At 37.5% G+C, this 25,540-nt stretch overlaps 1 protein-coding gene across 1 annotated transcript in view; it reads left to right on the top strand.

Moving 5' to 3' along the window:
- The window catches only part of CHST8 (carbohydrate sulfotransferase 8), a 169,101-nt gene extending 144,541 nt beyond the window's left edge, over positions 1-24,560 (top strand). The window contains exons 3-4 of the mRNA XM_065733177.1: positions 21,069-21,106; positions 23,190-24,560. Of these exons, the coding sequence (XP_065589249.1) occupies positions 21,069-21,106; positions 23,190-24,335 (1,184 nt within the window). The 3' untranslated portion in view covers positions 24,336-24,560. The remainder of the gene's footprint in view (positions 1-21,068; positions 21,107-23,189) is intronic.
- The last annotated feature ends 980 nt before the right edge of the window (positions 24,561-25,540 follow it).

Raw genomic sequence — 25,540 nt, 5'->3', positions numbered from 1 at the left:
ATAACAAATGCTATTTGTTTACCTCTTCAGTTCTGTTTAACATGTACTTGGGACCATAACATATTTAATTTCTGTCTTAAATGTAACATACTTTCTATTAATTGTGAAAAGTGTAGATTTGGAGGCAGCATTAGAAACTGAAAGAAGGTCACGACATTCTAGCGGGCTTTTCCGTGGTTTATGAAACCTTCATTAAACTTTCAGAAGATGCAGCCTTGGGTGGCTTGGGAAAAAGCAAAAACCTCAGAGTGCTTCTGGGGAACATCACCTGTAATTTATTCATTTTGAACACTTTCTATGGTACAGCTCAAGACAGATGCATGACACGATTCCAACATCCACAAACCTGAGGCATGAAGTAATTGAATCCATAACCAGGAGCTGGTAAATGCATAGTCTTATGAGTTATTCTGTAAGTGCTACATGGAGAACAGCTTGCTTTACAATCATTATTTTGCTGTAGTGCAGAAATCATGTAATGAGGACTTCATGCTGTTAGGATCCTAACCCTTGATTGTTAGAACATTTCAGTCAAATTAAAAAAAAAATGATATAATGCAAGCAGATAGGGAGAAAAATAGTAATTGGAAGCTCAGCAGTGGGTTAAAGCCACAATCTAGTCACTATTTCCTTCACATTAAATGAAACATTAATAGGATTATTAATAAAGATTCTTTATTAGTATTGTAAAAGTATTGGTTTTGTCACATAGCAGAAATGTATCAAACTATTTTGCTCCCAAAAGCTTATTAGTATACTTTTCTTAACTATTCTTAAGGCTACAGAGAGATCCTATCTATTCTAAAATTACTGAAAAAAATGGTAATTTTTGTAGTTGCTCAAATTAGAGCATGACCTTTAAAGTAGAGAAGCAAAACTGAAACACCCACCCAGTGATACTGATTTCTCAGTTACATAAGGTGACTGCATTAAGGAAACTGAACTTTTTAAATTAAAATTCAGCATCAATTTACTAAAAATAAGGCACTGATGAAAAGTGATTGTCTTTTCAACGGGTTTTGCTAACTTCCACCACATTTGCTACCACTATCGCAGTTATTAGATACCAGCAAACATAATTCTATTTTTGGTCATGTAGTTGCGGTACACAATTGCTCTGAGCTTTGTTGTTGTTGTTGTTACTTTCTCCTTCAATTGCACTTATTTCTTTTGTCTACAACACCAGAAAAACCCTCTCCCTCCCAGAGTCACTCACACGCCCAGCACAACTCCACAATTGGGAAAGGAAAAGATGGGTTGACCAAAGACATCAACCTCTGCAAATGCGGGCATATTTTGTTGTGTGAAGCAGTATTTCTTCACAGTTCAGTTATGCATTGTTTGCTCCTTGGACTTTAAAAGAAGATGAACTGTTTCAGAATAAAAACCAAGAAAAACATTCCCCTCAAAAGTATCTCAAGTGAAATGAGCCAAATAGATTCAGATTTCTGCTGTATCAATTTCTCAAGACAGCTCCTTCATGGTTTTGCTTGTTTTTTAATCCCTTCAGTGAAATTTTTGTAGAGAGAAGATTTTAAGAGTTCACAGATTGGCAGAAAGACAAGATTATAAAAATGATGTGTGTATGACGTAATTAAACAAGTATAAAATGCTCCAATTTTTAGTTATTTCCAGTTCATTTACTTGAAGGATAAATATACTTTGAAAGTGATTGTGCCTTTATTTTATATTTATATAGATATATAAAAGTAACAAACCAGTAATATATCTTTGGTCAATCCTAGAAAGCTAGCTTTTACACACAAACCCAGCTGCTGCATATAACAATGAGATAAAAAGACACAAAACAATAAACAGGAAGATTTCCCAGGTTAGGGATGGGAAGGAAGCAGCTTGCTTTGAAATAATTATTTTACTGCTGAGCAGAAATGGCATAATGAGAACTTCACGCTGCCAGAAGCTGTAACCCTTGATTGCTGGAATACAGCTGTCACATTAAAAATGACACACTGCCAGTAGATTGGCATAGCTGCAGTAATCGTAGATCTCGCATCTGTGCTACGCTTACCCAATTAAGGAGATTCTCAGTGCAAGTCTGGGACAAGGGTAATGAAATTATTTAATGTTTTATTGTATCAGTGCTGTTAAAAGAAATGCATGGAAAAGGAGATTAAAACTTCTTTTGATTGACAGTGGGGAAAACTGAAAAACCAGAAGCTGTGTTCCGTCTTTAAAAATCCATTGCACAAAACCACAAAGCATTTAAACCAAATTGTTCAATTTTATCTATATACTTTAAAGCTAACTGCTTAAACCAAACCAAAGGAAATAGTTTAGTACGTGACCCTGACTTAGGAAAATAAGCTTAAGAATATCTTAAAGGTAGAGCATAATTCTATAAGAAATCACACATTCGTATATGAAATCCTACTCCTGAGGAACACAAGACATGCAGCCCATGCTGTACTTCAGCTCCTTACTAACATCTACCAGTACAACCAGTGATAATGATACCTGTAAACTGGATTGCAGCTGCCACCAGGAAGAACAACTGGTCTGTACAGGTCCAAAAGCAAATACAAGTCCTTTCATCGCTGATATCATCTGCGCAACAGAACGTCACCTTATGTGAAAAGCTGTAAACATTCATATCTCTGAAAGAAGTGAGTAAACTACTGAAGTTTCATTGATAAATATATCGTATTTCATTACTGTGAATACCTTCATTATGATGAAAACAGTATGAAACATCTCATTATCTATCTAGAGAAAGAAAATCATGAACCAGATTCTACAGTACTATCATTTTAGCTTCCTAAGTGTAAAGGTTGAAGTGGCAAGTAGTTAAATGCCAAGTAGTTATTCTGCCATATCTTTAGATCTCATTTTCCTGGAAACCAGATCAGTATCTACAGATGAAAATCACCCCCACAAAAGCACAAATAAAAGCACTGCATTTCCCTCTGACCTGCAATATCTTGGGCTCCCCTACTCACAAACCCATCAGATTATGATTTGGCACTACACTGTTATTAAACCTCCCTGAGAAGCACTGATAGTTGTCATTTCTTTGGAAAAAATTTCATAAGAGCAGCAGCAACAGAAATTTGAACACGTTTGGAGGTTTTATTATTTGCAGCGCTGCTTCCGTGTTCCCTAACTTCCAAGACAGACTTCTGACACTTTATTTTTAGAAGGAAAAAGTACTAGCATTCACAGAAGGAAAATCTGGAGGAGGGGTTGTAAAAAATAACTAGTTGACCTTGCAATTAGATGTCCAAAGTGTATTCAGAGAAAAAAAAAGAAGAGTTAACATTGCAAATATCACATACTTGTGTGACAATAAGCCCATTTACCTAATGCCCTGCTGTGAGATATAGCTAAGGAATATAATGGGTCAACAGTCACCAGTCCTGAAATCCCTGGAAGTTTAATGGACTTCACAGAACACTAGGTTACACTCTTGCATGCATGGAGCAGTTTGAAAACAGATGCCAAAAAATAGCTTGAAGAAATGGAGACGTTTCTGAAACTCCGACATTTGTTTGTCCAGATTGAGTAGTTAGCTGAGGAAACAGTTAACTGGGATCATTTATCATTTTTGTAGGTATAACTAGATATAAAAAGCTTTTTCATTCAAACTTTATAATCTAATGGCAGTAGGCAACAGAAATGTTATTAGTCTACTGTCAGGAAAGAAACTCATGCTTCTAATTATCAAGACGAACATTTTTCTGTGTGTACTTGCCTGGAATGACATTACTACCTGCAAATGATTCCATATGCCTCATGCTCAGTTATCCCTCTGTCCCACCAGAATTTGGTGATAAGCAAGATAAGTAGTGAATGAAATTACATACCACTAACACCTCTGAAGATGAAAGAGGAATTTCTGTAAAGCATTGTACTGTTAAACACAAGCATACTAACATAGCATGATGAAGTCAGCCATAACTGCCTATTAATGCCTAAAATTAACTTTCAATTGACTTGTGCTTGAATAATTAGCTAGTATTAGAAGTTTCACTGGGTTAACGAAGCCCACCACAACAACAGCTTCTAACGGACACAAAGACATTTCTACCACTACGGACATAGTGCTCACAGCAGTTTCATGCTCCACTAAATACATAAAATTACACATTGCAATCACCGGAAAACAGATTTTTTCCCTAATATTTTCTTTTCTAAACTGCTCCATCTATAGCATCAAATTGTGTCATGTACTGCCAAATAAGAACAGTGTTACTGGTCTATATCTGATAGCCTGCTGTAAACAACATAGCACCAGGCAGAGTGCAGAGATGCTGGCACCATGCTGCTGAGGTGCCTGCAGCTATTTATGGAGCAGGCTATCAGCCAGGAGAACTTGGTGTATTTTAAAGAATTGCTTAACAAGGAAGATTACTGTTAAGCTTTGTGTAGCAGTTGCTGTTTTCTTCAATTTATATTCCTATTACTTTATTTTTGCTATATTAACACTATTTGGGCAACAAGTACTAAAGAGAACAGAGGGGGAGAAAAAAGATGCATTTCCAATACTTCACTATTATGCCTTATCAAAGAAATTAATAAGTTGAATTTTCCTATTAATGCAATTGAAAATTTAATGAGCTTCTTAATTTATGACTTCAGCAGGCTTGAATTATAAAACAATACAAGCTGCACTCTAATTGCCTGAGTGTGTCTGAAGATGACAGGGTGTTTAGGCTTTCACGTTAGCATCTAATCTAAATATATTAACAAACAGTACAAAAAGTGTTTACAGTCATTCAAAGCAATAGGACAGAATTAATTTTTTTGTGACAAAGCCACACCATTAAAGCATTGTTTTAACCACATCATCGTGGAGGATCTCCAAGTTCTTTGCTTAATATTAATAAAGTTTTGCAGTACCCTTGAGAGGTCATTAAGAAAGATTATTCCCTCTAAGCCAATAACTAGAAACAAGACTGAGCTGGAAGTATCATGAAAATTTAGGGTCTATGCCGGGTCTTGGAAGGTACTGAATGCACACAGATCTTAAACGTGCCTAGAGCAGTAGACATGTATCACTTCAGGGCAGAGAACAGGCTCTGCCTCCTGTTCTGTGTGACCACAGCCTTTGTCTCAAAAGGCTTTCCTGTTCATTTTAAAGCTTACTGGTGCTATACAATCTCCAAAAAGTCACTGTGCTGATCTGCTCTGGGTCAAAGGCATCACAGCCGGGAGTCCCTGCACTCTACCATAAGGCAGCTTTACGTAAAATCTTAAGCCCTCCCAGATCTACACTGCATACTGAACACATGCATGATGTAACTGCTGGGTTGCACTTGGTCAGAACAGATCTCATCAGAACAGGACTGGCTAAAAAGGATGCTTTCCACACAAAATTCAGGTTTTTAATTTATCTTCACTTACCCCATAACAGACATAAAACCTGGAATTTTACGGAGTCTCATTTCCTGAATTTTGTTTTTATTTCAATAGTATTCAGCTATTTCAATATGGCTTAACTAGAAGCACTAACTACAAAATTGTGATGTTATATAGGAACTAACATTCTATTGCTTTCATTTTTGAAAATCATTGTCAGTAAGCAATACTTCTCTCAGTTTTCTTTAAAACACAAAACACACAAAGGCATGTGTCACTATTTTTCATTCATATTGGCTGGTACGTGCATTCAAAAATGCAGTACATTGATTGCAAGTGATCTCAATTATATAACATAGTGTCAACAGTTACTGGGCAGGTTCGGCCTGGTTCCGCTACAATTTGTGCGGGGGACCCACAGACCCACACACCAGGAAAGGGGAAGGGGAAAAGGGGAAAGGGAGATAGGCCTAGAAACAAAGCAGAGGTAACGATCTGAGGAGGAAAGCTAATTTACTAAATAGATATCGGAAAGCAAAGTAACACAATGTAATACAATATAATTGTAATTGAAGCTAATAAATCAAATAAGATGAGCAAGAGAGAGTGTCCGATAAACCGAAGGCCTTACGCTAACGCAGAAGGCGGACGGCAGCGAGCACCCACTGCTGAGTCCATCCCAAAGGAAAGAGTGTCCCGTGACCACAGACAGCTTTTATCTTTCCCCACGTAAAAATGCAAAGCATCACGCAGTCCTCTGGGGAAAGTAGTTGTTGTTCTCTTCTGAGACAGGTATACCCATAAGTATCGATGATCCACAGAGCTGGAGCATTAACTAACTCTTAATACACTACATGATGTTATGATATGGAATACCAATGCAAAAATCATAAAACCATGACACATAGTTTCTACTTCAAGAGGCGAGGGTGGCTTTGTGGTGGGTTTTTTCGTTTGGTCGGTTGCTTAGAGGTTTCATTTTTTTGTTAAGAAGGTGCTTCTTTTCATAGACACCTGGAACTTGGGAAAGGGGAGGAAAAAAATGTAAAGAAGGGTGCCATACTAATGATGGGCATTAGTATTCAAACTGTCTCTCTCCAACCTGCCATGTCCTCCCTCTAAAGAAAGCGCATAGAGAAGAACACAAACACAAGTATCCGCAGGGTCTAGCGGTGCCATTTGTCACTGCCAAGATTCATCAGTGATATAAGATTACAAGAGGGAACAACTTAAAGGTTAAGAATTTATCTAGAATATCTGAAACAGATACTAAACTGAGATTTATAGCAAAGTGCTTGATGAAAATTAATGTTTTATGTCTAAGCTGTTGTTGCACTGAAAACAAAGGAACCTGTTCCTTTGTCAGGAGTCACCAGTCACCTCTCCCACTCGTTACTGCTTCAGAGCAGGTACCTATGCTTAAGGTTTTGCATTTTGACTGTGCAGAAAAATCATAAAAGAAAGTGCACCTGCCAAAGCATATTCACAGGGGTGGAGCAAACTAAGTGCATGGGCTAAAGGCTTCTGGAGTTGCCAGGGAGAAACAAGTTTTGTGTGTCTAAACATGGCTCACTAACACTACTGAGACTAAGGCCCCATGTCCAATAAGAACTTTTATAAAAGCTAATAAAGATGGATTTATTGGTTTGGTAGTCATCATAAGCATTTTTCTTTCAATATCTATCTAATGTCATGCTTTTAAAAAGAGTTATAGGCTTGTAAAGATCAAAAAAATAGAAGACTGAGCATGAGTACTATAAGCACGACTTCCTCATGCCCATGCTGCTACATAGGCTCACCATAATTGGAAGAGAAATGGTAGCACTACAGTACTGTGGCAAGCTTCTTCACAGAAAAAGCATAAACCAGGCAGGTTATCAGCTTCATTACACTATTCAGTCGTGAACTGCATACAGTTCTAGAAGAATACATTCTTTTTAGTATCATACTCCAAAAACAAGTGCTTTTGTATACACTAAAAAAAAAATCTTCAGCTGTTAATAAAATTAAAACCAGTTGTAAGAAAATAGATTCTTCTCTTGACCCAGGGTTTTGTATAATTTTAGTTCAGTGTTCAATAATTAATTCAATAACAAGTGAATTAAGGTTCTCAACCCCTACGTAGTTTTAATACTAGAGAAATTCCCATCTGGATTTCTACTTAGTTAGAAGTTACACAAAGTCACGTGAAAATAAGAAGGTGAGAAATATTCAAAACATTAGAAATCCTAATAGGAATTTCTTCGAGACACCTGTGTATATTCATTTTAGATATTGTGATGCCTTTAGAGTGTTGAAAGAGAAGAAAGTGAGCCCAATAAACAAGGAATAGACAGTTCTGTGGGGAAAACAGATGCACAGCAGTAAAACAACTAGTTCCTTTTGGAGGACTCAGGGTACTGTTTAAGCAAAGAAACCGAAGCTAGCTTTAGATCTCTATAGCTTGAATGATCCAGGAGAACTTAATATTATCTTACTGACAAAGGTGAAATCGTCACTAAAGATAACTGGAACAGGTCATTTTAAACAACTCTGGCTGTGCAGGTTTTCATGATATAACAGAAGCTAGTATTTTAAAAACTGTTAGAGCCTCCTGACTTAACACAGGTTGCATCTACATCTGAATAAGCTGGAAGCATTCTACAGAACCAAATAAAACTTATAAACAGGCACCCTAAGAATCATACATACACAAAAACTAGCTTTTGCAAGTAATTCTTTTGGCTGTTTTCTGCATTGATTGTGCATTGTGACATTATGCAAGAGTGGATGTGAAGTCAATACTGGACAATGATACTTGAAAATTCTATCATAAAAAAGGACATGCAACAAGAACACAAAAATATTCAAAAACTTTGGGGGGGGGAAATGCATGTGCCAGTGAGCCTGACTGCCAGTGTTAACGTGTAGACACAGACAGCTTCTGAGAAATTCCAAGGCAAAGAAGGTAGTACAAAATATCCGGTAAAAATCTTTGGGGGAAAAGCTAGAAAAGAAATTCATTCTGTATTCAAAAGCATTGCCCATGTTCATCAATAACATGGCATTAAGTAGATCACCACCACTAGGGTATTTGCAGAGAACCACTTTCTCGATCAGTCACAGTTTTCATGTGCCATGCTCCAATTCACTCCAAATTAGTGTATTATTTACCTGATATTCTGCCTTGTGAATGGACAGAATTCTTTGTTAAGAAACACAGCACTATGAAATACAAAATTAGTCCCTACAGAAGAAACCAAGGGCCCAGATTTGCAAGAGTACATTCAGAATTACAAAGGTTCTGTTTCTAAACTTTTTCAAAGGATATTGCTTCTCTGTAAAAATAAAGAATGCAATGGATTGTTCAGACTTTCAGTGAGTTCCCCAAGCTAAAGCACCAGTATGAAGCTGGGATAACTGGTAGATGGAAAAATATTTCAGTATATTGGTATGAAACAAGCATGCTGAAGACCACGTTGCTTATCTTCCCCAGAGCGTATTTCTGTTATTATAAACATAGTTTGAAAGCCTTGCCTGAAGAGTCTGGCAGCCACCAAGGAAATCACACATTGCTTCCTGCAGCACTTGCTGTCAACAGTTTGGCTATTACTACCTTCCTTAATGGGAGAAGAGGGGAAGTGATGCAAAAGCATTATCTTAAATCCCATTTGTTTTTAAGCAAAACTGAGCTATGGATTCAAATTTCTGAGGCAAATGGAGACAGTTTTAATGATTTTATTTTGTTCATGTAACATACATTCTTATTCTAGAAGATCATCAATACTGCACCACATACAAACCATACCAGTGAAGGCATGACTTCTTTTTCCTCAAATTCTTCTGTGTAATCAGCTTGAAAAATCTCTCTCGAGTATACTTACTTTTGGATTCATTTCACTTTTGTACAAACAAACTAAATTAACAAGCAGTTATATGAAGGGATGAAGAGACTCAAACTGAAGTAAAAACATGCATTATTTTATTTTCCCACTCCTCTAAATTAGCTACAGGAACATAAGACCACCAGCAAATCAGAACTGCAGATAACAAAAGGATTGTTTCTGATGAATGTCATTCATTTTGAATGCAATAGACACCTGCAATCACAGCGAAGTCACAACTTTGAATATAAATTTATGCTTAACATTGGATCAAAAGTGAAAATCAAGACTGAAATGAATTAACTTGTCAAAGAAAAGCATTAATAAGCAATTGAGAAGAAACAAAAGATTGAAACTTTAAGGCACCCTAGTAGAGTTTCATAGATTACTTTCAAAGATCTAAAAGTGTCTTAAGAATACAACCTGTATGATGTTTCATATTTGTTGCAGTCTAAATGAAAACTCCACGAGATAGTAAGAATATCAGCAAAAAAAAAAAACAAACCCACAGCTGAAGGGATGAAAGTCTTGCATTTCAGATTAAAGAAGCCATCAGATAAGCAAAGTCCTTTATGAACATACCTTCCTGCTGCAATCTTGGGATTTAATCAGTACTGGAGCAAATGTACCTCAAAGAGTTGCAATATTGAACTGCACTATGTAACCTGAATGCAGTCCACAACGTGCTTCATTATCAGAAAGTAGTTCCATATATGTCTACGCTCAGAAAACTGAAACAAAGTGGCACATCATTTCTGTTCACCAGTACATAGCAGAAAATGAAATGAAGCCTATATACTGTATGCAATGCATGAACAAACCATGAATATATTGAAATGCCCCAAACAACCATCATTGTTGGAAAGCTTTCAATCAAGTCAGACTTTGCTGATGGAAGTGCAAGAACACAAGTTATGTTCATCACTAACAGAATTCAGCAGCCAGTTGACAACTGTTTAGGTAGTTACATAAAAATCAGTTGTCTTAAAGAATGTCCCAAGCTTGGATTATAAAGGTAGTTGCAAACAACTCCATCTCCCAGCTCATATGGCTTTTGTTGGGCTGATGAACCACCCTGTGTTGGGATATTAGAAAAATTATGAACTTCAGTTATACATGAACAGAAAATGCAGTTAGAGATATTACAGCGACAGGAGTTCTCACTCCAGGCATTACTGATGGTTTAGAGTGCCAAAGAGAGGCAAGTATATCAAAGTTCTTATAGGTCCTGGAGCCAGTGGGCTGAACAGGTAGAAAAAGCATCTATTGGACTTGTCAAAGGTTGACCAAACAGAGAATCCTCTCCTTTTTTCCCCCTGTCACAGGGGATGTGATTCCTTTTAAAAGATAAACTTTACCAATTCAAGTGTGGAGATAAAAAGAACAATTACTAGTCCCCACAGAAGGCTACTGCCCATCCACATACTGTCATACCACTGCTGCATCTTCCCTTTTACTACTCTTTCAGCTAGGGAAAGGAAGGCAAAAGCAGCAATCCAGCAGAGGTAGTGACAAGCAAAGCTAACAGGAAGACCACATGGATAGGGAAAGTTACTCTCCTTGGCAGCAGCTTGCTATGCAACCTGTCCAAAGTGTTTGCAGTCATGTGGACAGGCAAAATAAGGCCCGAACATAGATGTAGAGATGTGCTGGGAAATACACAGCAGAGAGGCACCAAAGGTCTCCAGTGCAGAATAGATTAGATCTTGAGCTAAGCAGTTCCTTACTGTAAGAGTTGTGAGCAGTGCTTAACAGAGCAATTGTCCTCTAAACCCTACTGCTGCTAAATGGGTCCAGGGGGTCTCATGTTATAATGCTTCATTAAGCTCAAACCATATGTTCTGAAAGCACTCGAACCTGTAAAACTCAAGCAGGTCATACGAAACATTAAGAAAAACTCAGCAACAGATGCCCATTTTTAGCACAGACTAGTAAGAGTTGAAACCTATTGAGAATCACCAGTCCTTATACAATAGCATGTATCTGTGTGGAGATTTTCCACATTCTTTCTTGAATAAGTTTTTCCAAGAATTTCAAATCTTACTGGGAATACCTGAGACTTTTCAGTCTCTTTCCTTGTTTTATTGTAACTTGAGAAAAGGATATCAATTTATTCTGTTTCATTGGGTTAAGCCGTGGACATTCCAGGCAACAAGAAGTAGTACCTGGTTGTGCTTGTGTATTCTATCCCATTTGTCAGAGCAAGAGAATTCCTCTCTTATTTAAGAAATCTCCTGTCCTCAAGCACTGTCTTACACTAAGGTATGAAGACATTCGACAAACTGTCCAGACATGAGGTCCTTCTTCCCAGGTATCTAACCACTGTTCTTCACGGACTTCTATGTAGCTGAGTAGAACACATGAACACCAAACTGCCACTTTACTAACGGAAAAGTGTCTGATGATACGCCTGATGGCCCCAGAGACAACAACAATACCTGACTGCCTCTTAGACCTGTTAACATTGTTTTGTCAGATATAGGTGCCACACTTCACATCTGTTACTTGATACATCTTATATTATCTTGTACTATAATCTTGAAATCCTCCAAGGTCTTTGATATTAGCACTGTTGGTTGTTCCTATATTAATTGGACTTGAGAACAATTCACTTCATTTGTGCTTCAACTTAGTTACCATCAGTTTATTAAATTTCTTGAAAGAACATCTAGAGGCTTCCCTGTATTAAAACTGGAAAGCTTTGGGTGGAATAAGTTTATTTCCACTTCTTTGTTTAAAATACATTTCTTACAGCTACTTTTGAGCATGCACCTTTGATTTCTCGGTAAGAGCACTGTTGTTATTTTCAAGAACGTGAAACATGACTTGCTGCCACATAACACTTCTGGTGAAACACAGCTAAAGACAAACCCCTCAGCATGGTACCTGAAGTAGAAGAACACAATCAATATAGGTGGAGAGATTACAACTCTGCGGGCAGACAGAAGCATAATGTTTTGGAAGATGAACTTCACTAGCCACATGAAGTACATCATGAGTACAGACCAACTCCCAAAGCAAAGTACCACTGAAGCCTGTCTTCCCCTAGCTTTTGGTAGTAAACTTGTCCCTAAAGATGTCTGTACACCCACTAAACATATCAGAGACTGTTAAGAACAACGAGAAAGATGTTTTCTAACACAGTTAACCATTCACTTATGCAAAACTTCAGAAAGACAAGCAAAGATCTGGATCGCCAAGCATGGAAACAAGACATAATCCTTTCAAAGTTGAGAAGGATGTATCATTCTCAAGTCACTTCAGGATATGCATACCCTTCTTGCCACTTTCCTTGAATTACCAAGGAGTACTCAAATTGTTTTTCCTAGCTAGTATCTTTGACTGCATATAGCCAAATGAGCCAATATAGCAGTGAGCCAAACAGTTCTCCAGAAAATATTATGAACTTTGGAAGTAATAGCCATTTATTCTAGCTTTACATGGATTGGTGGTGTTTTGTTGTTGGTTGTTTTTTTTTTTTGTTGTTGTTAATAAATAAATTTTAGTGTAAGTAAGGAGGAAATGCATCTATGAAATTGTTCAACAAATCAGTCACTTAAACCTGTACGGGAAATGAGTACAAATGAGCTCCTTAATAAGATAAAGGAAATCTTCCATATGGACAGCGGTAGGACTCTCCCACACAGTACCAATGAGAGGTGACTAACACCACTACCTCTTAGCTGTTCGTTAGTCAGGAACAGAAGTCTCTACAAAGACCTCAACCTCTCCTACTCAGCTTTCCCAGAACTATTTTCTGTCTGTATGCTTGTTTCTCACATCACAAATCATAGTCCAGCCAAACAAGTAAAAATACGGTGCAAGAGGCACGTTAAATCACAGATGTTAACTTCAAAAAAAACCCACACATATTGATCTCATATTGGAAAGACTTGTCAGTAACTGTTAGAACAGGAAAAGGGGGAAAAGCATCAGTTTCAGTGAATTGATTGTAACACAATACTGTATAACATTTTGACTCACATACATGGTATTTGATCCTTGGTCAATCCATCTAATCAGTGAATTTAGTCATTCAGTCTCTTTAGATCTACCTTTTAAGCTCTGAGTGCAGCCTTCCCATTTGCACTTACTCTCCCAAATAAATGCTTCTCCAAAGCAAAATGAAAGCAATCCAGAATTCTACCTGTCTCACTTTTTTTGTCCCTCCATTAGAAAGACCAATGAAGCTTTGATGTTCCACTTACACTTTCTTGAGCCATTTCTGTGATTCTTGGTAAGCCATTTTGTTCAATTAACTCCTTTCTCCACTACAGTCACAAATTACACATAGTGCCTGCTTGAGATTCACTGAAACTCCTCCAGTTACCTGAACATTCTATATAGGACACTAAGCATAAACACAGTGCTACACATTAAACCTTAGTTTATAACTCTTTAATAAGCCTTTTAAGAAGTACAGTCCTTGTCAAAGTCACATTATGATGGCTATCATTATGCAAGTGTTAAATACAAGAAGTGAGAATAACTGAATGGTATTGGTATTAACTAGAAGTTGCAAATAACTGCTGATAGTACCTAAAAGCTAACAATACTAATTAATACTATTCCCAGTGATAGATCCATAAAAAGAATGGAAAAAGTAATAGCACAGGTTTCACTTTTCTTCTTTGTAGAATTCTCATCAAATACAAATTAAGTCAGCATCCTAAAACAACTGAAAGCACAAACAATACTGACAGAGTTGCAAAGCTCAAACACAACAGACACGGGCACAGAAACAAATTTTTAAAAGCTGCTTACATTCAGAAGACCTCAGGTAAGCAGGAATCTCCAGAGATATACCCTTGCCTCCACTGCTAACCCTTAAATGATGCCTGAGAAGGAGGTGGATCCTGGCTCCATCCATTCCAGTCACTCAGGTGTACTGCATGCCCCTGAGCTCACCTGGGTTGCCCTTGCCTTCTCACCAGGTGCTCAATCACCATTTCAAGCCATGACAGCATTTCCATTACAATCAGAAAATTTCATCTGTTAATAATCATAGTTAAATAGTTAAAAGAACAAAGTAAACAAGTAGTGGTACCTTCTTCATAATAAATTTACAAGGAAGAGCTTCTTGTATTTGTTCGATTAAGTTTGCAATACTAAGGGACCATATATTTTCCTTTGCTTTATTAGCCATCAAGGATACAGACCAAGCACAGGTTACATAATTGGTAGTCAAGGAGATAGAAGTAGTGTATTTTAGAACAAAAGAATCATCTGGAGAAAAAAAAATAGCAGTATGCTTGTCTCTAAGTGTTCTTATGCCTGTTCTATTGCTCTCTTGCAAGACAAGGAGGTATCCAGATTATCCAGTTCTAAGTAACAACTGTAGTCTCCAACTCATGAACTCAGCATTGGAGTAGAAGACAGGTAAAAGAGCTTCATTACAAAATCTGAATGCAAATGAATAACTTCAGCAGAAAAGCAGGAAGGTAGCCTAAGTTCTCCTCCAAGTCTCCAGAAAGCACTGCATAAACATTACTCAGAAGGTTGTCATATTTAGAAATGATAGTCACCAGCCTCATACAGTGATCCTTTACTCCCAATAATCCCTTATTAGAAAAAACAGAGAAGGCTGTGTACAAAGGATGACCCAAGTCAAAATGTCAAAGAGGGACATTACTTCAGGAGTATCAATTAAAAGGGAGTTAATCAGGAAATCAAGAAGAAGGCAACAATTAGTTGGTTGAAGCCACAGCTCAGCAAGCACAGTTACCATTCTGAAGTACTATGTGCAGTTTGGCTCAATTCTTTTTTACCAGATTGGTTACTGCTACCACAAATGAACTGAGAATACCACGTTCTTTGACAGTACAGAAGCCCTCAAGTGACAAACACTAAGTCATTTAATGCGTGTGTTGATCTCCTGCTTTGGTTCCCCAGTTAGTAATTTTTTCTTGTTGAAACTGATGGATGAACTATGCTTTTAATTATTTCCAGGGTACACCTTTCAGAATTGCACCACTTCCCTCAAATACAGTACTTCTGCCTTGAGACTCCCTAATTTCAGTAAGGTGGAGTCATTTCAGTCACAAAAAGCCAGAGTAATTGTGCTATAATCAATCAAAGTGCACACAAACTGCTACGGTCTGAAACACCCCGTGATACAAATGCAGCATGGTACTGCACTGCTTGTTGCCTATGGGACGAAGTAACCCGAGATTTGTCTGGTCTAGCAACATGAAGCAACTGTTCTACTTCAGTGCAACGCCTACCTCTTCGAATCTGCCTCTGATCAATACAAAGCACAAGATCAATATGAAGCAATTCAGTTTATTCACAGTACTAGATTAGTAGAGTGGAAAACAAGGGAAAAGATGGTTATCTTTTTTTTTTTTTTTTGGAAGTATTCTACTTCACCAAGACTGCTTAAGAACAAGTCACTAAGAAAGTATTCAAAGTATCTAAAACACATTGCATTTGCACTTCAAAAAACAGCATGCTTGGCAAAGTTCCAATTGAAACAAAAAACAGGGAGCTAAGTAAGAATGGGCTTTTGATTTACAAAGAAACTTTCATATGAAGAAAGGCCTTAATTTTTTTTTTTATTAAAACATAAAAAACTCAGTATCTGGTAGAGTAGGAAGTTACTCACTCAAGTTAGGCCTACCTACCTGGAGCTTCTAAAGGGCTGCTTTGGAGACTTGGAAATAGCCAGGGAAACATTCTGACTATCATTTTTCTGTGCAAACAAAACAACAACCAAACCTGCTTAATAAGTTTGCAGCTTCTTTAAGTCAGAAGGATGGATTTAAGAATCATGATCCTTGCTGCTAAGCATACTGAAGATATTCAAGATAAATAAAACCACTGAATGTGTTTGGATTAATTTTTTTCAGCTAATATGGGGGATTCCAACAATCAGGATTTGAATTCAAAACATGACAACAAAATCAGATCAGTTTGGCAAACCAATTATAAGTTCTAGAAGAGTAAAAGGTGCTATGAAGACAGCTTTTCTCATCTCAAAAGTGACAGACTGGGTCAAATATTAGGAGGCTTTAGGACTTCTTGCATGCACCTTACTATTCATAGAGAATATAGTGAAACTCTCTCACCTTGTCTTCAACACTGCAAAAATTAATGTAAAATTAAACATGAGCTGAAGTTAGACGCTGTAGTGACTTGGAAATACATGACTTCATAACTCTGTAAAACACAGCGATGCCTGTATGTCATTAAGCATTCAGCTTTGACAGTGGCTCAGCATTGTATCAGTTAACCAAAACGTTCACTTCAAAATTTATCTCCTCTGTGCAGTGTGGCACTGCAGACCTCCAGCTTCACCAGTGACATAAAAACATTACATTATGTAGCTTCACTATACAGACTCACTTCTTTCTTGATACACAACTGAAATATCCTGTAGTTTTGCTAGTCTTATATTACATTGCCTTATTAATTTCCTCTATTAAAATCAGCTGCTCAGTATGCAGCTTAGATGGTGACCTCTAAGGTGGGTTGTTGGTTTGTTCTCTTGTTATGTTTTGTGGGTTTTGTTTATCTTGTTTTGCAATTTTTTTTTTAGAAAAAAAACAAAACTTGAGTTTTAAATATAAAAATGTATACTCATAGTAAATAAAACATACACATGTATTTTCTGATTGATTAGGTCTCAATTTTAACATAGAATCATTTTCTAGCAAAGTTCCTGTAGTTAAAAAGTACCCCAAACCCATACACAAAATATCTTTCGTGAACTACTTGGTTTTACGTACATAAAGTAGAAAAATGTAATTGCTATTAAGTAACTTAACTAAATTATGTAAATAATTAGACATTGGAATAAGCTGTTCATAAATACAGTTCAAACTAACAGTTCTTTTTCCAGATTTTTTCCCCTGAAATTAAAAATCATCTGACCAATATTCTGGAGAAAATCCTTTTGAAACTAAACAATTTTCACACTAATCAGAGTTCTGAGTAGTGATCCACTATTGATTCTGTGATTAAGAATGTGATATCTCCCCTGAGTAAGCACATAAAACTGAAATACACGGGAACAGGACACTTGACATGGATGTTCATGCAGTGATGTAAACTGCCCCTCCAGAGAATATCTATTTCAAAAATCAGTTAGGATGAAGCAAACAAGTATATGCTGCTCACAGAAGCCCACTAAAGGGAAGGAGTCACAGAAGCAGGCTTGAAGTTATCATTTTTATTAAAAAATAATTCAGCTGTAGCGCAGTCTCAGAACAGAGCAGAACAGCACTTGAGGCAAAGCAAAATTAGGTCTTGAAGCAGAGATAGAGGAGAAGGCAGAGAGGCAAAGCTATATAATTTTACAGAGGGAAGATGAAGGCCATTTTATTGTGTTGCTGGTAGCATTTAAAAAAAAGAAAAGCTCACAACGGGATTGACTACATGGTAGGACTAGATGAAGCATAAGGCTCATATCTCTTAAAAGAGAATAGAAGCAGATCAAGCTCTCTGGAAAACCATGATTGTACAAGGAGAAGAAACACCCTGAAAACTGACATTAACAACGTACAACTGATAGAATGATTCTGTCCCCTGGCTCTTCTTTCTCTGTCCAAGCACTAGTGAGGTGCTGGTCATTGTCATGTCTGGTACCACGCATTAAATGATCACCAACTACCAGGGCATGGCAAACAACAACCTTTTACTTACAGCAAAGAAAAATTATAATCATATTACTTACTAGCTCTCAGATATTTTTACCAAGATCACAAAGATGCAGCGTAACATTAAATTTACAGCTGATCAGCAAAGTAGATGTGTGCAATATGACTTGTTAAAATTCACTGCACTTAAGAGGTCGTCCCCCCCCACATACCTTTAAATTTGAAGTGACAGACTGTATCATGAGAAAGATAGAAGAAGCCAACTCTCAGAAGTCAAAATTCAGAAAACATCTAAGAGATTGGCAAGTGCTTCACCAAACATTTACATGAACTGTTGCTCTGATTACACGTTAATGGCAGTAAGTGAAGTATCATTTTCAAAAAACCCTTACTCATCGCCTACCAGCATTTATTTGTAATTTTTCAAAGCAGAGCATGTGAGTGCAAGGTATTTGTCCCTAAAACAAGCTACCTTTATGAAATGATGCTACAGAAACATAATTACTCATAATTAATCAAGGGAAAACAAAACAAGTTCCATAGCTGCTCTTTGCACCTCATTTTTTTATTATTATTCATAGCAAGTACATGCAGAATTCTATGGGTAATTACACTGAGGATGTGATTTTGCTATAAACTATCACTGTTCCCACTGATGCCAGGACAAAAAAGTATAAGTAAACAAACCTGTCAAGAATTTAACCCCAACTTTTACATTACAACCTAGACAGAGTAGAAGTTCAAATATTTGCATTTGATTCAGTCCAAAACAATGGCTTACTTTTCTGATAAGTGGCCAAATCTTTCTCGCCTACACATATTTTCATTTAGGAAAAATCTCAGAGTGCTTCTTTCTTGAAATAGAGAGGAAAAATAAGATATAACGTGTATAAAATCACATTTTTTTGAGATGGTTGCATAACCATTTTCTCTGTCTTATGCTTGGTAGGGCTTGTTCACAGTAGGATAAGTATTTTAAATATGTAAACCTTCACCTATGAATTTTGGCATTATCAACCACCAAAGTAAATCTCCAAACCTCTGTGACATAGAATGAGGCATGATTTAACAGCACTCAAACCAGTTTAAAGAAATATTTTTAAAATGAAATACTTAGAGGAATAAAACTGTTACAGAAACTGGTAGCTGTTGTGAGTAATTCTCATAATAACATTGTTACCAAGTGCATTATACTAGATTTACTCTGGAAATAAAAAGAACCAACCTACAAACTACTTTGTCCCTTTGTTAATTTTTCATAGCTGTACTTGGCACATTAGATTTCTACCTATAAGAAGGTCCAGAGTAAGAGTCAGGCAGCTATTCCAACTAGCCTTATTAACAACGCCTTCAGCTATAGGCCAAGTAGCCAACACAAATTTAGCTCAAGTGGCTTAAAGTTATGCCTCTAGGGTCACAAAGTAAGCAGGAGATTATACCTGCTGACAAACAGAACTGATTTATGGTTTAACCCAATCATCCAGGCTCAAGTATGAATATGTATGAGGTACTGGTGCTCAATTTTTGTAATTCTTGTTGGACAGCAGATTCCATACCCTCAATGCTCTGTAACTCTACACAGGAATGGAAAATAGATGACCCTTGCTCTGATCACATCAAGAACTGGACAGCAAATCATTAACATAAAGCCTAGTGCAAGACAACCAGTTTAGAACTTTCATAACCGAGATAAGGATGCTATAGACTAGCTCTTTTTCTCCTTAGAATATACCACCTAAATTTATATTCTCACTGAACATTTTTGCAAAGAAGCTAGAAAAAAAAACTTAAGACTCATGTAAGACATCTGGAACCTACTTCTGGTGAAGTAAAAATAGTATGCCCTTTGCTTTTAATAGCCCACCTTGAGTTTATCATTAACATCGTGCTGTAGCACAATGGAAAGCACAGCAATGACAAGAGAGCAGCAAAGCCCTAGGACACAGCAAGTGAGGACTTGCTCAAACACGACAGGCACAGAAACAAAGGAAAGAAGCTGCTTACCTTCAGAAGGCCTCAGACAGGCAGGGCTCTCCAGAGAAATACTCTCACCTCCACTGCCAACCCTTAAATGAGGCCTGGGAAGGAGGTGGATCCTGGCTCCACCTATTCCAGTCACTCAGGTGCATTGCATGCACTGAGCTCCATTGGGTTGGTCCCACCAGGTGCTCAATCACTAGTTCAAGCCATGACTCAGCATTTCTGCTACAACTAACAGATTGCTGCAGCGGAATTAAAACTCAAACATGAACCAAAGAAGTGATAAGCACTGCTAGGATGAGCTCTAACAGCATAGGAATAACTTTAGTGATTTGACTTAGACTACTATTGACACCAGTTTGTGGTTTTGATTTCAAAGAGAAAAAAAGCTATGACTGATTATAAGTTGGACTAACTATCCAAGTTGGACTAACTGCTGTAACTGCAATTAACTGAAGCGTGAATAAGAAGGCAGGCAAGGCCTTTCACAGCATAATGAAAATTAATCTGGACTATTCCAGTAGTGCTTTCACTTAGTGTTTTGTAACACCTTTACCTATGACTGTCCTTGTTGAAACATTGTGGCTTTGCAATGCAGATTTATTAAATGAAACTTCTGACAGCAAATGTTGTTTGTGTTTAAGACAAAAAGCTCTGAACTAATTTTGTAATTACGAAACGTTTTGCACTATACATCCTGTATTATTATACTAGCAGAAGTTAAGAACAACGAAAAGATCTTAGCTGTCTTCTAGGATTTTCACATCTTTATCGTTACGCTTTCAGGCAGACCTCACTATAAAAGTCAGAAGGTTTAGCAAAACACAGTTACTTCTTACACACAATTCCACCGTGCACTGCTTTAGTTTTACAGCAAAGGATAGTACTCAATGCAGACTACTGCTGTGATTAAGCACCCTAGTGTCCAAAGTTTGAGAAAATTTAGAAAAAGAATTCTAATGAAGCTTTAGGTAAGTACACAAAGAACAGCATTTTCTAAAAGCTCTAACCTGCAATCAGGAGTTTCTTGTTCTTCTGTTGGCCTGCTAGCTGAGGTTGAGCAATTACTTCTCCATCTCAGTTGCCCCATCTGTAGAAAGGAGATAATGACATTTTATATATGTCAAAGCAATTGTGAAAGGAAGTAAGAATCCTTCAAAGGAGAATTGTTACTACAAAATGCACATTAATTTCAATTCATCACAGACCCATACACCGTTGTACTGAGTAGACACACACTGATATCAGACAAGCAAAATTAAAGTGTATGTATTTTTACTAAATAATGACTGTAATTTCTTTCTTTGTTTAGGGATAAAATATAACATGGGATTCCAGCAACCAAAAAAAGTAAGTTTCCAGAAGTACATAAGGAGAATTGTATCCCTATTCTGAGTTTGGAGTAGGAATAGAGATGGCTCAGATAAAGCCACTAGACTAAAGATGAAGCACTGAAACAGAAAGATGCATCAAAGCTTTGCCATTATGTGCAAATTTTCCTTTTAATACATGAATTTTATAACCTACTCAACTTTATCTTTATGAGCTTTTTTCCTACACTGGATGTTGCTAAAAGATACTGTAAACTTCGATTAATATTGTGTGAAATTGCACTGAGCAAAGGAGTGTCTTACGATGCACTTAAAAATAAGCTAAAGAAAAATCCTGGTGAAATTCCTCCATCTAGTGGCTGCTAGCACACTCGCAGCAGCAATGACTGCCCACCGCAGCCACTCAATTTCGGGTCAAGCCCAAGTGCAAAGTATGCAAAGGAACAACTGTGCTGCTGCCAGCTGTTACCCAAAAGCCACTGCCTAGTGAAATCAGTGAGAGCTGAATGACATCCCTGCGTCTCTGTAGCTCCAGCCTGGCCTTCCAGAGGAAGAATTACGTTGACAGAACACATTCAAATCGTGACAGTTTCTCAAAACCTGGAGGCTCTTTGTTACCACACTGTAAATATCTAGGAAGTCTGAATCTGATCAACATGAAATATCAGTGATATCACGAATAAATAAAATGAAATTTCTGCCACTGTGTGATGGGTAATAGTTAGAAATAATGTGTCACATCATGTATTTTACCTAGACAAAAATTTCAATTCGCATTTGATCACTATAAGCAGCCTCTCAAGATAAGGAGAGAACTATCATTCTCAACAGCTGAGTAGATAGCATCTTGTGTAACATATCATCAGTTGCTTTCCCAGTCTGCACATCACACAATACCACTGCTACGAGTACAGTCAAAGCTTTTTAGAAGCCTAAGTTTTACAGCACAAAGCGCCATAACAAATTGCATAGTACTCCACCAATTTTGTGTCTCATGCGTACACCTTATTCCTCTCCAGTATCTTATTTTTGGAGTCACTTAAATACTATTATGGGGAAAATAAAGACTGAAAAAATCTGTATTTAGATGTTTTATAAATTGTAAAATTAACATTACATACTTCTGATAAACAATATTCACTCCATACCTATATGTGCCTCCTTTGTCAAAATACTCCCTAGTGGTTTATATGCCACTCAGCTCCCAGATGACTTCTCAAAATAGGGCTGACAAGGAGTTCAAGTATATCCAAAACATAATTTCAGCTGCAGAGGCAAAGACTTGTAGGCAGGGATTTAATTCAGCTGCTTTGAGAAGCAAGAAATAGTGCAACACACCCAGGCTCTGTACCAAGAGGAGTATAAACCAGCGAGATTTACCTAATAAAAGAGAGCAGGTCCCAGAATCTCCTTACCCAGAGACCCACTTTGCTTGCCCTGTTCTTATTCCCCTAGTCCCAGTCACCCTTATCACTTGCTGCTTTTCATCACGTGAGAATTGCTCTGGTCTCCTGACACCTCACTCCAGGCTCCCTGTGGGTCCCTGTTCATTCACCACGTTCCTTTTCACTCAGCAAAGCCTCCATTTTTACACTGCAGTTCTTTCTGTTTCCTTCTTCCCACTCTTTTGCCCTCTACATCCTCACTCCACTAAGCCCCATTACTCTCCTTTCCCTGGAAGGCTTCATTCTGAGAACAACTGTCCACTGTGCAAAGAGAACATACTGAAAGAAAGGGATGGAGGACAAAACATGAAATAGATGTGTGACAACAGGCAGTCTGGAAAAATTAAGTCCTCAAAATATGCTGACATTTCCACAGAAAGAATGTAAAGCAGCATATCTGAGGTAAAAGTCTATAAAAATATGGGTACAGGCACCAAAGAAGATATAGTGAAACCCAAATCTGAACCAGAATTTACCAGTTCAGACTCATCTCAGCCTTCAGAAGGGCTGTAAGCATAGAGAAAAGTCATAGGCACCAAGGACTTGCAGCAATGCGATCAGGGCTGTACAAACAGATCTACATTATGTTGCACAAGCTGCTAATAGTGACAAATGAGTCTCTCATTTAGTAACATCTTTCATCTATTTTTCCATCAGGACTGCGTTTTCAGCAATAACCAGGAGAAAGGATTAAGAAAAAATACTGCAGATGGAGTAGCAACAGTAAAGCTGAGCAGCTCATTACACCCATCTGAAAACGTCCCCTCCAAGCTTCAAAGCGCAGACAGAAGGCAAAGCAGCACAACATTTATGAAAGATTATCAAGAGAAAGGTGAGGAAACTAACTCAATGAGGCTCCATAAACGGAGGAGGAGGTTTGTAATTAAGAAGAGCCCAATTCTGATTTCCATGAACAGTTCCACTCTCAACTTGCCCACACTTAAATCCGAGGACAGAAATAACAAATGGAAAAGTCTATACCAGATACAAAGCAAAAGAAAGCAAATAATGAAAGAAACTTGTTCGAAGTACAAGAGTAACAACAGAAGAATAATCACTCCTTACCATGTTTCTAGAATATTTGTAGAAGACAAATACAGAGTTTTATACTGCGAAGTACCAAAAGCTGGCTGCTCAAACTGGAAACGGGTGCTCATGGTTCTCAATGGGCTGGCATCTTCCACAAAAGATATACAACACAACACAGTCCACTACGGAAACTATCTGAAAAGGCTGGATGGCTTTGATCGCAAAGGAATCTATCACAGGCTCAACACTTACACAAAGATGCTTTTTATTCGCGAACCATTTGAAAAACTGGTATCTGCATTCCGGGACAAGTTTGAACATCCCAACAATTACTACCATCCTGTATTTGGAAAAGCCATCATTTCCAGATACCGCGTCAATGCCACCAAAGAAGCATTAAGGACAGGCTCCGGAGTCAAATTTAAAGAGTTCATTCAGTATCTCCTGGATGTACATAGGCCAGTGGGCATGGACATCCACTGGGATCACGTCAATAGGCTTTGCAGCCCGTGTCTAATAGATTACGACTTTGTTGGGAAATTTGAAAGCATGGAAGAAGATGCAAACTTTTTCTTACACCTAATCGGTGCTCCACAAAATTTGACTTTCCCTAAGTTCAAAGACAGACACTCAAACGAAGAAAGAACTACCACTAAAATCACACAACAGTACTTTGCACAGCTTTCTCCCTCTCAAAGGCAACGAAGTTATGACTTTTACTACATGGATTATTTGATGTTTAACTACTCAAAACCTTTTGAAGATCTGTACTGATTTGAGTGCTGGGACACTTCCTGAATCAGTTGAACTTCATTACAAATCCAGGCGGCTTCTGTTTATGCACACTTGTCCGTTAGTAAAGAATTGGTCAAAAAACAGGAAAACAAACCCAAAACAGAACATAAGTGGTTAGTGATGTTTACACCTTCACCTTAAATGCCTCCTCTTTTTCAAGTCATTTATGAAGTGTATGTACATACATGTATAATAATACTATATGTCAGGGCTCCCAAATAAAGCACATGATTTTCCATGCTGGTGTTGCTTGTGTTTACAGTGGAAAGAGTTTGTAACTAGGGGAACACAGCCAACAGCTCTACAGCAAGGGCAATATTATAAGTTTTTCACTAGTTAGAAAATTAAGTCTTTGGAAATTATAAAGTAACAAGAAAAAAAGATGGAATACGTATAGTTTATCAAAATCTGCAGTGTACCAAACCACACACTAAACAGGCACTAGGTACTGAAGTTGGTCATATATTCCATTTCCTTGTAAGTTAAAAAAAGGAAAGCATCACACTGTTCAAAAAACACATTGGTGAAAACAATTAATACTCAGTCACCATGCGAGTGCAGTATTAAACCAGATGCTGTAATTCAGAGAGAGGATGTGTTCTCCCCATTTAGTATCTCCCTTATGGCATATTCATCTGCAAGCAGATAAAATGCAGGCGAACATTCACATCTTTATGCATGTTAATAAGATTCTTTTAATCCTTTGCATTAACATAAATCTCTAGTTTAATCTTTATAGTCACCAAGAATATCAAATCTTTTCTTTATAGTAACAAGCAGGAGCAAATGCAACTTCCTACCCACCAGGATAGTTCTTTTCTCTGCTGCAAACAACTTGCACTCATTTATTTCAGTAACAATTAGATTCTGTTTCACACACACACAATATTCTGAGTGTTGTCATTCAGCTGTTCCTGTTCTGTATAGAGGAAGGCATTCAATTTCTAGCAAAAATCTCGAGAGAATAGAATGTTGGACCTTCTACTGCACCTCCGATTGCTTTTGTTGATCCTCACACCTACTCCAGACGTGGTATCCTTGTCCACATGTCCTTTAACCATTTGAAATAAATAATAATTTGAACAGTTAAGATGGAAGGCCACACTGGAACAAGTCTCAAATTCTACAATAATGTTGAACAATTTACAGGTCCAAATAAAACAAAAATTATTTATGCAGATAGT

Source organism: Cyrtonyx montezumae, unplaced genomic scaffold, assembly GCF_038088225.1.
Source record: "Cyrtonyx montezumae isolate F1298 unplaced genomic scaffold, pur_monq_1.0 scaffold_17, whole genome shotgun sequence".
In the NCBI taxonomy this organism is placed as follows: Eukaryota; Metazoa; Chordata; class Aves; order Galliformes; family Odontophoridae; genus Cyrtonyx; species Cyrtonyx montezumae.
This window is presented reverse-complemented; position numbering and strand designations above follow the sequence as displayed.